Source organism: Anoplophora glabripennis, unplaced genomic scaffold (assembly GCF_000390285.2).
Source record: "Anoplophora glabripennis isolate ALB-LARVAE unplaced genomic scaffold, Agla_2.0 scaffold1534, whole genome shotgun sequence".
Lineage (NCBI taxonomy): Eukaryota > Metazoa > Arthropoda > Insecta > Coleoptera > Cerambycidae > Anoplophora > Anoplophora glabripennis.
The window spans coordinates 43,423-57,113 of record NW_019417691.1 but is presented as its reverse complement, the minus strand read 5'-3'; the positions used below and the strand labels follow the sequence as shown (position 1 = coordinate 57,113).

Genomic DNA, 13,691 nt, shown 5'->3' with positions numbered 1-13,691 from the left:
ATTCTCACTGAGTTACAGGGTGTTTAGAAAAAAATAATAACTTTCCGCAATAACTCAAAAACTCTTTCAGGGATTTAAGTAATTTTTGGATGAAATGTACATTTATTAAAGGTCGTTAAAGCTACATAGTGCTTATTTGGATCTGACGCCAGGGGCGGCCTAGGCCAACTTATCCTCAAGATTATGTCTTCATAACTTTTGCATATCCTATTTGTATGTAATTTGATTATGTTTTCCTAAATCTGCAATCGATTCTGAACAAAAAATGTACTCTTGTTTCATAGCTCAAAAATTAACTGTTTTTGAGTAAATTGTGTCTAAAGTATTGACTGCATTTGTTCGTAGAAAAATACATGTAGATTCTTCTGTAGATTCTTGTTATCTAGTAGGTGCCTGTCATTATAAAAAACAAGTTATTTACCATTGAGATACAGTTTCCCATGTAGCTGCGGCTCAGTGCATATGAAGAAACTAAACAAGTTTTCCATGAATTATTCAATATTTGGTTACGTATAGGGGAACTAAAAGTAAAATTGAAAATTATGTAACAGAATCGAAATTATGTTAGCACAATTACAATATTAAAAATAAAAATAAAAAACAGTTGATACAATAAATTCTCGAAATACTGTCCGTTTACTTCAATGCATTCCCGTTTGACCAAGGACTTGTAAACCCTTCGCAAATCAAGGATTACTTGAATTTGCTCGGCGACTGCATTAATTCTTTTAAGTAAATGGTCCCTCGTGTTACTGGATTTGGCATACACCAGTTGCTTCATAGCGGGTTGAGGTCAGGGAACCTGGGAGGCCACATAATAGATCCATTTTTCCCAATCCAGCGTTCTGGAAAATGTAAATCGAGTCACGCAGATACCTGTATTCCGTTACGAATAGGTGCTCCATCTTGTTGGTAGTACATCTGATTTTGCAAAGCTAAGAGAACGTAATCTAGTACGCCATCAACAATATTTTCTAAAAAATCCGTGTATCTCTCTGAATTCAAACGGTCTACAATAATTTGAGGAGGCAGAATGACTCCGTTGAAGATTCCTTCTCATTTATGGAGAATCTTCTTTGAAACGCGGAGGCTCATATCACATGCGAATTTTCAATGGATCAGACATGAATAGTTTTTAAATTATTTATAGCATGTCTCGTAAAGATAGTTTCATCGCTCCACAATATCTTTTGATGGAAATTTTCATCATTCGATATTTTCTAACAACCACCTGCAAAATTGTATGCTTTTTTTTGGAATGACCCGGATGCAAAGTTTGTACTTTATACAGGGTGTCTCATAATTAGCTGCCAACCCTGAACAGGCCGATTCTATGATCAAAACTAAGTAAAAAAGTTCATATGAACATGGGTCCGGAAATGCTTCCTAAGGGCACAGGGACCCATTGAAGAGGGAGGAATGGAAATCATTTTTTTGCAATATCTCTCAATCGCGTTGTGATAAATGAATGAAATTTGGTATACACAGCTAAATTTTGATGAGCAATTTGATGGACTAATCCATTTATTTCCACAAGGTCCATTGGGGTGGGTACGGGGGGGCCCTTGGTACTTTGCGTGTGTAACTTTTTCATCTTTGACTTTTTAACAAATTGGACAGCAAATTCCGTTTTCCCGAACTGTTTTACGTTAAAAAGGTACTCTTGTTTCAAATCGTTATCTTTAACGGTTTCTGAGAAAATCGCTCTTGAATTAATCCCACTTTGGTCAATTTCATAGTAATTTAAACAAAAAAAAATAATAATAATTTAATACGTAATCAGTAATACACATTATTGATGTAGAACAATTATGATATGATGATTTGTTTATGGCTTTTGCGATGGTAATGCTGCGCGGCAGAACGCGAGTACGGCAGAAGGTTTCCAAACAGAAGGCTGACATCAAGGAGGACATTCCTCACTGTATTCCGCAATTTAGCTGCAACCGTCACTTTTCGAAGGGATCATAAGATGGAAACTTAATTTTGATAACAGACAACAAGCTATTTTAAAAACTGTTCAAAAAACCCTCCACCTTCTCTGATACAAAGTCTTGCCCTACGTGTAACACTTCTCGAAGCTATTAAGATGCTAAAACGGTTTTGACGAATTTCATTGGCTGCATCATTGATACGCTGCAGCAATTCCTCACGGGTATCGACTTCGGTGGCGTAAACTTTTTGATTTAGATATCCCCAGAAAAAGAAGTCCAGCGGGGTTAGGTCGGGAGAACGCGGCGGCCAAGCTACCGGTCCGTGCCTCCCTATCCACCGTCCAGCGAAATTTTCGTTTAGGAAATTTAGAACATTGCGACCACTATGTGCCGGGGCTCCATCGTGTTGAAAAAACATGTTACGTCGTAAATTTAGAGGCAGATCATCGAGAATTTGGGGAAGATTTTCTTGAAGTAAGTTTAAATAAAGATTTGAATTGAGACGTTGTGGAATTTCAATAGGTCCAATCAGAGTGTCGTGAATTATTCCCGCCCATAAATTTATGGAAAACCGTTGCTGGAAGTTTGTTCTCCGAACAACATGTGGGTTCTCTTCTTCCCAATAATGAGAATTATGAAAATTTAATTTTCCATTTCGGGTAAAAGTAGCTTCGTCACACCACAAAATTTTGGAAGCTTGCTCGTTGTCCAGCGACAAAATCCAGCGACAAAATTGCATACGTGGCGCAAAATCTTCTGGTATCAAGCCATGTACACGTCGATAGTGATAGGCATGTAGACCTTGTCGCTTTAATATTCTTCCAACCTGAAATGTTAGTAGCACATCTAATCAATTCTGTTAAGGAAATCTTTAAGATATGTAGTACCGTTGGCCGAGGAACATTTATTTGCCTTGAAATGTTCCGTATGCTAGTCGTAGGATCTTGTTCAATAGCGTCAAGGACCTCCGCTTCCCTATTAATCCTGGGACGTCCTTGACCCGGTGCCTTTCGAAAAGTGGCGGTTGCAGCTAAGTTGCGGAATACCGTAGGGAATGTCCTCCTTGATGGCAGCCTTCGGTTTGGAAACCTTCTCCCGTACTCGCGTTCTGCCGCTGCAGCATTACCATCGCAAAAGCCATAAATAAATATCATATCAACTAACTCTTGTCCCGTAAACTCTTCCATTTTTTTCGCTTAGAACTATTAAATTGGCAATCGGGTTGACAATACTTTGACATAAGAATACCTTGATAATTTTGTTTAAATTACTATGAAATTGACCAAAGTGGGATTAATTCAAGAGCGATTTTCTCAGAAACCGTTAAAGATAACGATTTGAAACAAGAGTACCTTTTTAACGTAAAACAGTTCGGGAAAACGGAATTTGCTGTCCAATTTGTTAAAAAGTCAAAGATGAAAAAGTTACACACGCAAAGTACCAAGGGCCCCCCCGTACCCACCCCAATGGACCTTGTGGAAATAAATGGATTAGTCCATCAAATTGCTCATCAAAATTTAGCTGTGTATACCAAATTTCATTCATTTATCACAACGCGATTGAGAGATATTGCAAAAAAATGATTTCCATTCCTCCCTCTTCAATGGGTCCCTGTGCCCTTAGGAAGCATTTCCAGACCCATGTTCATATGAACTTTTTTACTTAGTTTTGATCATAGAATCGGCCTGTTCAGGGTTGGCAGCTAATTATGAGACACCCTGTATAGGTGGTATGGGTGCAGTTCTTCTTGGTTTAAAATTCTTCAGACACTGCTTAGTGGAATACCTCTTATTCTGGTATATCCAATTTTAACACTCCCGGTTTCACGGACTCTTTGGAAAACTCATTGGAATACGTTCTGTGAAGGTTGCCTTCTGTTTGGAAACCTGCGTAGATACTCTCGTGAGGCCACCAATGAATTTCCATCACAGAAACCGTAGACAAATATCATATCGGCATATTCTTTGTTGAAAAATTTCATAACACTTAATATCTTGTTGTTTTGTAAACTTAATTTCTCGTAACTTCGAGTACTGTAATTAATTTTGACATGTACGATTGTAAATAACTTTGTTTTTATAACATCAAAAAAATGTTTACATGCATTTTTCTAGGAATTAATGCAGGCGATACTTTAGACCCAATTTACTTGAAAACGGTTCATGTTTGAGCTATGAAACTAGAGCACATTTTTTGTTCAGAATCGATTGCAGATTCAGGAAAATTGAACCAAATTACAAAAAACTAGGATCAAGTTATGAAGACATAACCTTAAGGACAAGTTGGCCTAGGCCGCCTCTGGCGGAAGATCGAAATAAGCACCATTAATGGGTATTTGAGTTATTGCGGAAAGTTATTATTTTTTTCTAAACAACACCCTGTAACTCAGTGAGAGTGCATTGCAGAAAAATATTTTATAAGAATTTTAATCTTATTTTGGTCTGATCTACTCCCCTGGTAAATTTTTGTACGCTGACACTGGGACACCCTGTATACTAAGCATTAATTAAGATGCGCATGCGCCCGACTGTTGGGAACTGTTTTGGATTGTTATAGGAAAAAAGCTATTGCAGCTGTATTTTTTAAAACTGTTTTAATATATTAGAATCGTTACTTTTAACAGAATTTACTTAGTGTTTTTTTTAATTACAGTATGTCATCAAGTTCAGCAGTAACTACGGTTTCAACATTCTCTGATAATTCGTCATTTCTCTCTATGCCTGTTTCTCAATGGGATTCTCAAAATTCTGCGCCTTCTGAGCCTATTTTTCTTCAAACCAAATTGTGTCAGGGCATAGCTGGTTTATTTGTATGGGCTGCATTATTTCTGACCTGTACTCAAGTAAGTTAAAATAGAAAATAGTGGAAAAGATAATGTACTGGGTGCCTATTTTTTGAACAACATTAGGAGGTTTCAGATTCCTTAAAAGATACAGGGTCGGTAAAATTGGCACAAAGTTCTGCAATGTGATGCTGAATAACATACTTAAGAGAGAAAATTTGATTATATTTTTTCAGTGAAATTTGAAAATTTTTATTTTGTTTTTATTATAGGTATATTTTTTATAAAAAAGGTGTGGAATAAAAATATAATGTAATAACTGTGATCCATCAGATAGAGAAACGACATTCACTGATGAGAATCGTATTGGATTGTTACATTTTTTAATTCAACTATCTTTCTGACTACAATGATGTATCTATGGTTTATTTTTTTGTTTTCAGCAAAATACTATATTATTACAAAGAGTGCTTTAAGCAAAATATTCAACTTTTACTGCAAAAGAAATTTAGTTAAATATAAATTAAAAGTTAAATTTTAATTGATAAAGTTTCAAGAATTACACAGACACAAAAAAAAAATGTTTTTCCAGGCTGAAGGTCGGACTATGTCTACTATATGTTTTCGGGGTCGCTGAATCCGAATCCGTTATCTATTTAACCTCATTATGTCAGGTTTTACCGATAATGCATATAACCTCATAACCCAAGCTGTCAAGTCCTATTACACACAACGGTCTTGTAAAGGGAGCTGAGCACCCAAATTAACCCCATAATCCTATACATTTAACCTCAAACCTCCTAATCCCATAACCGTATAATCCCATAACTCCATAACCGATAACTCCAATAACCACTTTAGTAGTTTGACATGATCTCTCATCACAGGATATATCAAGGCTCTATAACCAGAATTTATTTAACCCTATAATCCCCCAACCCCATAACCCTATAACTTCATAACTCCAATAACGACGTTACACAGTAGTACAATTATTTGATGCAACAAACATGGTCTATATCGTTATTGGCTCTCAGTTTCATCATCTCCAGTAGATTCTTCGTCGATTCAAAAATATCATGGCAAATGAAGCTTTTTTTCGCATATACTCACCCAAGTCCCTGGAGTCCCTGGATCAGGGTTTACATATGCCATCATGGCAAGCACAGGTGGAAGACGTATGGGACAGAGTTTCGGATGCCCAGATCGGAGGTTGGTCAGGGTGCGAAAGCAGGCCCCGCGAAATAAAGCTTCATTTAGCATGATATTTTTGAAATTGATGAAGCATCTAATGGAGATGATGAAACTGGGAGCCATTAATGATATACGAGGTTTGTCCGGAAAATACGTATAAAAGTGGAATAATAACTTTATTTTACAATTATTCGGGTATTTCAATAGGGTCTCCTTCAAAGTACTCCCCCTGAGACAAGATGCACTTCTGCCAACGCCGTTTCTACTGTTGATAAGATCGCTGAAAATCTTCAGTTGTGAGACTCTTCAGTTGCCATGTCGTTGCTGCCTTGATGGCTTCCACATTCCCCAAGTGCCGCCCCCGAAGCACCATTTTGCATTTTGGGAACAGGAAGAAGTCGCAAGGGGCTAAATCGGGTGAATAAGGTGGATGTTCTGTCATGGTGATTCGCCATTATTCTATGGCTAGAAATTGGCCTCAATGATTTGGGATCGAGGGGGATTATCCCTCTTTATCCTGCCTCATCTCGTGTAGGCCTGGACAGCCTTCGTAGGTGGGCCCCATCCGTCGTCTACCCCGACCGCAAATGCGGCCGGTGTAGGCGCTTTGTGGGACCTCCTTTTGTCCTGGCTGGGCCCCGCCGGCTAGGGCCCTTTCTTCTGGCGCTCTGTCATGGTGATTGAGCTTCGGGCCAAAAAGTCATGCACGATGAGAGACGTGTGAGCAGGCGCGTTGTCGTGATGAAGGATCTACCTGCCCCCTTGTGCCAAATCCGGTCAAACTCGGGCGACACGAGCTCAGAGACATCTCAAAACTTCAACGTAGAAATTTCCGGTCACTATCTGGCCAGGAGGGACAAATTCCTGATGAACAATGCCTCTAGAATCAAAGAAAACAATCAACATTGTTTTCACATTGGACCTTGATTTTCGCGACTTTTTTGTTCTTGGTTCCCCTGCTTGCTTCCACTCCTTGCTTTGAGATTTCAGCTCCACATCGAATTCGTAGAACCAAGACTCGTCTCCAGTGATGACCCGGTTGAGAAAGTCCTGCCTTTCCTCTGCTTCTAACCAATCCTCACAGCAAGCAACCCTCCTTGCTTTCTGTTCTGGAGTCAAGAGCTTCGAAACGATTTTCGCACACAATTTTTTCATTTTAAGTTTTTCAGTCAGATTTTCGTGTACGATTGTTTTGGGGATTGACAGATCCTCAGCTATCATTCTAATTGTCAATCGACGGTCTTTAAGAACACAAACCCGAATTCGTTCAACATTTCCCTCAGAACTCGATGTGGAGGGGCGTCCTGAGCGAAGGTCATCTTTCGGGTCTTCTCGGCCTTCTCGGAACCTTTTTAACCACTTGTTGACGGTAGGTTTCTTCAGAGAATTGTCTCCGTAAACTTGTTTCAAACACTCAAAAATCTCACGATCATTCTTGCCTAACTTTGCAAGAAACTTCATGTTGATGCGCTGTTCCTCAATCAGAGAGAGCTCCGTGCCGACGGCTGGTAAAAAAAGGGTTACTTTCAACAAGCAGACGTAAGCTCCTACTTACTCGCAGAACGCTCTGGCTCGAACTGAGCGTTGAGGGGATTGCATAACGAGGGGGGACCACCGGGCCACCCCTTCACAATGCCTTGACACGTCGCCCCGAATTTTTTATACGTATTTTCCAGACAAACCTCGTAGATTATGTTCTTTGCATCAAACAATCGATCTACTGCTTAATGTGGTTATGGGAGTTATGGGGTCATGGGTTTATAGGGTAAAGGGGTTAGGGATTGGAGATTATAGGGTTAAATATATTCTATTTATAAAGAGAGCAAGTTAAACTATGAGTAACGTGGTTATTGGAGTTACGGGAATATATGGTTACGGGGTTAGGAGTTTTGAGGTTGAATGTAAAGGATTATGGGGTTGTTGTGTGTGCACAGCTCCCTTTACAGGATCGTTGTGTGTAATAGGACTTGACAGCGTGGGTTATGAGGTGATATGGGGTTATCAGTAAAATCTGACGTGATGGGGTTAAATGGATCATGGATTCGGATTCAGCGACCCGAAAACATGTAGTAGACATAGTCTGACCTTCAGACTCGAAAAGCATTTTTTTTGTGTACCTGTTTTATAAATGTATTTTTCTTGATCTTCTTTTCTGTTTTTCTTGTTGGAAGACTACGGACAGTATAGCAACGCACTTAAATAAATGAAAATAATTCTGAAACTACTGTCCACGTAAAGAATTATAGAATTTTTTTCACATGTACTTTTAAATACAATATTTTATTTCAAATTAAATTGTATTTACAATAAAAAAAAATTCTTTATTTTTTTTGTGAAAAGAAAGCTTTAAGGGTTATTTCTCATTAATTCAACTTATTATTTTATACTAGAAAAAAAATAATTTGAAAATTACCAACTCGTTTTTTGTATAAAATGAAAGCAATCTTTTTTCCTTTTTATGAATCATATTCTATTATACTCCGTACCATCAAAATTTTGGTGTTCTTTGTGATGATGCCTTTTGCCACTGGATGATATAATTCTATAAAGATTTGGTAAATTTTTACCTTTACTTAGTTATGTTGCTAGCTCAACAATTAACACATTATCTGTAAAATAAGCCCGCCTAGGTTATACAGGGTGTCCCATTCATGTTTCAAAAAAACTTGTGCAAGTTCCTCATAGGAAAATAATGGGGGTAGTTCATTTTTTTCTTAGACGCCCTGTTTTTGATATACAGTATATTGAAGTTGCTACTTTCAAAATGGTTTTCCTTAATTATCTTGAAATCGGTTAAAGACAAAAATGTCAAAATTTGTACATGAGTAAACATCAACTGTGCGTTAAGAATAATGTGCAAATGGTTTCTTTCTGAAAAGCAGTGTCGTCGATACAGGTAATTGGAAGGGTATAATCGAAAAAAAAAAAAATGTTAGAAATCAAAATTTGTTGCATTTCTAAACGGTTTTGTAAACTCTAAAACATACTACAAAAAAAAGGTATACTTGTTGAAATCCGGTGAAGTTGCATTTTCATGCTCACATAAAGCGACACAAGAACATTAGCAGAATATTAAATTGAAAGAGCTGAATACATGTATAGCTACCAATAGTCTCTGCATTTAAGAATATAATTTTAATTTTTTACGTATCACATCAAACAGTTAAATTGTAAAACATTGTTATAAGAAATCGCCCTTATCAATTCTATTTTATTTTTATTATTCATTGATACTTTATATGTATGTAACCCTATCCGTTACAAGTGAATCAGTAACCGCATCCTTTTTAAATACATCAATTCCACTGATTAGGGATGCATATAAATGATGGACCCAAAGCTTTGTAAACTAATCTCGGTTCAACAGACTACAAAGCAAGATTGCTATACAGCAGTCTCGATCCCTTAGTCTGCAACTTGAATAAATACTGCTAATATTCAAAAGTGTTGTGTATTCGTGAAAAGAACCTAGAAGTCAAAGGAAATCTATCGTGGACACCTAAGACATAATATAATTAATTATATTAACTTAAAGAAATAAAAAAAATTTAAATTTATTTTAAGTTTAAGCTTGTGCAATAACATTTACAAAAGTATACCAAAATTAACAAATTATGGTAATTAATAATTAATTTTAGATTTTGTTAATTACTACACTACCACTACTAAAAAAAAAACAATTGTTGAATGGACTGAATTGTTGATGGACATGAATGCTTAAAAAAAAGTGATAAAAACAGAAAAATATTAGGAAAGAGGTTCGGAGACAAACAAAACAAAATAGCTGCACAATTAAATAAATGAGCAAAACTCGAAATACTACAATAAATACTGAAATTGTCCCCCATTTGCTTCTATGCAACTTCATTTTTCTCGAAAATGGTACATGGTACCAAATTTCGACAAGTATAACTTTTTTTTGGAGTATTCTGTAGAGTTTACAAAACCGTTTAGAAATGTAACAAATTTTGACTTTTAACATATTTTTTTTTCGATTGTACCCCTCCATTTACCTGTATCGACGACACTGCTTTTCAGAAAGAAACCGTTTGTATATTATTCTTAACACACAGTTGATGTTTACTCGTGTATAAATTTTTACAAATTTATTTTTAGCTGAATTAAAGATAATTAAAGAAAACCATTTGGAAAGTAACAACTTCAACACGTTGTATCTGGAAACAGGGAGGCCAAGAAAAAAACATGAACTACCCCTATTATTTTCCCATGAGGAACTTGTACACAAGTTGTTTTGAAACATGAACGGGACACCCTGTACATATATAGGAATTTTTGTCCTTAAATTAGTCTAAAAAATCACTCCCTCTATCCCCTTTCTTATGTATGAAATGTACTTAATTATCACCCTGTATTTAAGCTCTGATATACTTTGAAATCATACACCTTTAAAACTTATGTCTGTGAATAAAAAATGCATATTTGAAATTTCAGATTTATCATCACTTGAGATGGTACACAAATCCTACGGAACAACGATGGATTGTTCGAATATTATTTATTGTTCCAATTTATGCAACACACTCATGGATCAGTCTACTGTTTTTCAATTCCGAAAGTTACTATGTGTATTTCTTCACTGTTAGAGATTGTTATGAAGGTATAGTTATAAATTTACAATTAACAAAATAATTTAACCATATAAATATGTTTTAAGCATTCGTAATATATAACTTTTTGTCCTTGTGCTATGAATATCTTGGGGGAGAAGGAAACATTATGTCAGAGATTAGAGGAAAACCAATAAGATCTAGTTGTCTATATGGCACGTGTTGTTTGAATGGTAAAACTTATACAATTGGTTTCTTGCGTTTTTGTAAACAGGCTACTCTACAGTTTTGCCTTGTAAAACCTCTTATGGCATTTATAATCATATTTTTACAAGCATTTGGTCACTACCGTGATGGTGATTGGAGGTAACATATATTTTATATAAGAAATAAATTTAAATACATTACAATTTCGTTGTTTTAGCCCTGATGGTGGTTATATTTACATCACGATAATATATAATATATCTGTATCTCTTGCCTTATATGGACTGTTTCTATTTTATTTTGCAACTCGAGACCTCTTGACACCGTTTGAGCCTGTACTGAAATTCTGTACGGTGAAGTCTGTGATTTTTTTGTCTTTCTGGCAAGGTAAGCTGAATGCTTTATATTTACTATTTACCTTGTATGACTTTACACTTATTAGCCAATGTGAGGGCAGATATACAGGGTGTCACCTAACGAATGTTACATACTTCAAGGGTATAATCTAGAACGCAAATGGTGTCGATTTAACCAAACTTGCTTAAACGAAAAATGTCTCCAAAAAAAAGTTAGCGTGAAAGTTTCTTTTTTTATTTCTTCTTTTCTCCTTAACAGGGCGTTCATTTTACTACAACCCTTTGTGAATATTCTTCTGTATCTTTTTTGTACATTTAAATTTTTTCACGCAACTATCAGAAATAGGTAGAGAATTTTATTCTACACAAGAAATATATACCTATTAAAAATCGAAATTCGGTTATGAAGATTGTCAAGATATCTGTACTTTTATACTTACTTCAAAACTATTTTTATATTAATCAAGAGTTGTTGTTGAGTGACGTATGTCAATCATGCAGAAGATTTGTAACATTGTTTAGCAGAAGAATAAATCTTATTTTGGTTTGCACAACGTTATTTAGTGAACTTTCGTTGTTGGGATTCAGCGGGTAGCTGTTTGCGCCAACGCGAGTGAGTTGACATAATTTGGCGACCATGACAGGACTTATACGTTGTGCAGCTGTATTCAAACTTTTGCGTCGTTTTCCCGAGTTTCGATAATGACTGCGGTTTAGAACCGGGTTTGAAAAATGACGGAGTTGTTGGATAAAAAGAAAAAGAGCAGGACTGTAATACACGGGTGGTGAATGAGTTCGAGCAACTATTGACGGTGCAACCTGTGGATATTCATAGAGTTCATGTTTCGTGGGAGCTTCCGCACCCAAAATATGACGAGTTGAAGGTGATATGTTCCGAAATATATGAATTGATGTTAGACCAATCCAGTAAACAGGATCTCTGGGCGGAAGTTGATGCCTGTACACGTATAGCCGTAAGTTTTAAGTCTGCGATTGACATATGAAAATCTGGTGAATAAACAGAAATTGGCCAGCGTTAAAGGTGATGAGAGAAACAGTGTCATCACAGTTGTCGGCGAACGAAAATTCAAGTAGGCGTAAATTTAGATTACCCAAAATTGAATTCAAACGTTACGACGGGAATATTAAACGTTGCTTGCCGTTTTGGGCTCAATTTAAGAAAATTCATGAAGATTTTGATATTGATGAATGCGATAAAATTGAATATCTCATTCAAGCAACAGTTGTAAAGAGTAGAGCTAGGCAACTTGTGGAAAGTTTTCCCACTATGGCGGGTAATTATGAAAAAATTATTGACAGCATGCAGTCTCAATTTGGAAGGGAGGACCTGCAGATCGAGGTGTATGTTATAGAGCTTCTTAAGTTAATTTTAAATAATGCTAATTCTCAACAAAAAATGGATTTGTGCACGTTGTACGACAAGATTGAGACACAAATTCGAGCTCTTGAAACGTTGGGTATTACATCGGACAAATGTTCTACGATGCTGTTTCCTCTTATTGAATCGTGTTTGTCACATGAATTATTACGTGTCTGGCAACGTTCATCACAAACAGTTAACAACAGTGCAACAACAGTAGCGGAGAGTAATTTGGAGGACTGCCTGACGAATCTTATGCTTTTCCTACAAAATCAGGTGCAAACTGAGCAGCATATTTCTCTGGCTGCAGAGAAGTTCGGCCTGGTTACCGTACAAAAGAAAAAGGAGAAAGCTTCAGGTGTGGTTCTTGCCGCGATGGGACTAGTGAATTGCAACGTTGCAAAATGCATTTTTTGTGCTGGTTCACATAAGAGCAATTCGTGTTTTAAGGCACGTAATTTTAATTTTGAAGAAAAGAAAATACTTGACTGAAAACCACACTTGCTTTCGTTGCTTGATGCCAGGGCATTCTACAAAAAGATGTTGTGCCCGTTTATGTTGTGTAATTTGCACAAGATCACATGCGCCACTGATATGTCCTGAATTACCACAAAAGAAACAGGAACTTAAGGAAAAATCCAGTGATACTGAAGAGAATTGTGCCAAAGGCTCCAGCGTGCCGATTGTGAAAGATCAGACGCTACCAAATCACACAAACACTCATGACGTTAAAAATTCTGCTGCTAAGTGAAAATTGATCACTTGTTGTGCGTGCTTTAATTGATAGCGGATCACAACGATCTTATATATTAAAGAGCACAGCAATACAATTAGGTTATGTGCCCAAGCGACAGGAAAATATTATACATTGTCTGTTTGGCGGCACAGAAAACAGTACAAGGCACAATTGCTATGATGTCACCGTATGTAAAGGCAGTTATTCTTTAACATTTGAGGCTCTCGATCAACTCACCATCTGCAGCAATGTTCTGCCGACTTATCATGGAGATTGGTGTCAAGAATTGTGGCATAGGCATATTGAGGTTACAGATATAGAAGAATCCGTCGTAATCGAATTGCTAGTTGGAGCAGATGTGGCGGGGACAATATACACTGGCCATCATCAAGTATTGTCTTGTAGATTGGTAGCTTTCGAGACACAGTTGGGTTGGACTATCATGGGTAAATTATCAGCAGAAGAGGAAAGAACCAATAATAATAATAATAATAATAATAATAATAATAATAATAATAATAATAATAATAATA

The 13,691-nt window shown here is 36.6% G+C and overlaps 1 protein-coding gene across 1 annotated transcript in view; it reads left to right on the top strand.

The window, feature by feature from the left end:
- Window positions 1-4,586: 4,586 nt before the first annotated feature.
- Window positions 4,587-13,691, top strand: part of LOC108915737 (transmembrane protein 184B) — a gene marked incomplete at its 5' end in the record, with an annotated part of 40,868 nt that continues 31,763 nt past the window's right edge. Inside the window, 4 exon segments of the mRNA XM_018721858.1 lie at window positions 4,587-4,776; window positions 10,363-10,528; window positions 10,586-10,844; window positions 10,903-11,072. Of these exon segments, the coding sequence (XP_018577374.1) occupies window positions 4,588-4,776; window positions 10,363-10,528; window positions 10,586-10,844; window positions 10,903-11,072 (784 nt within the window).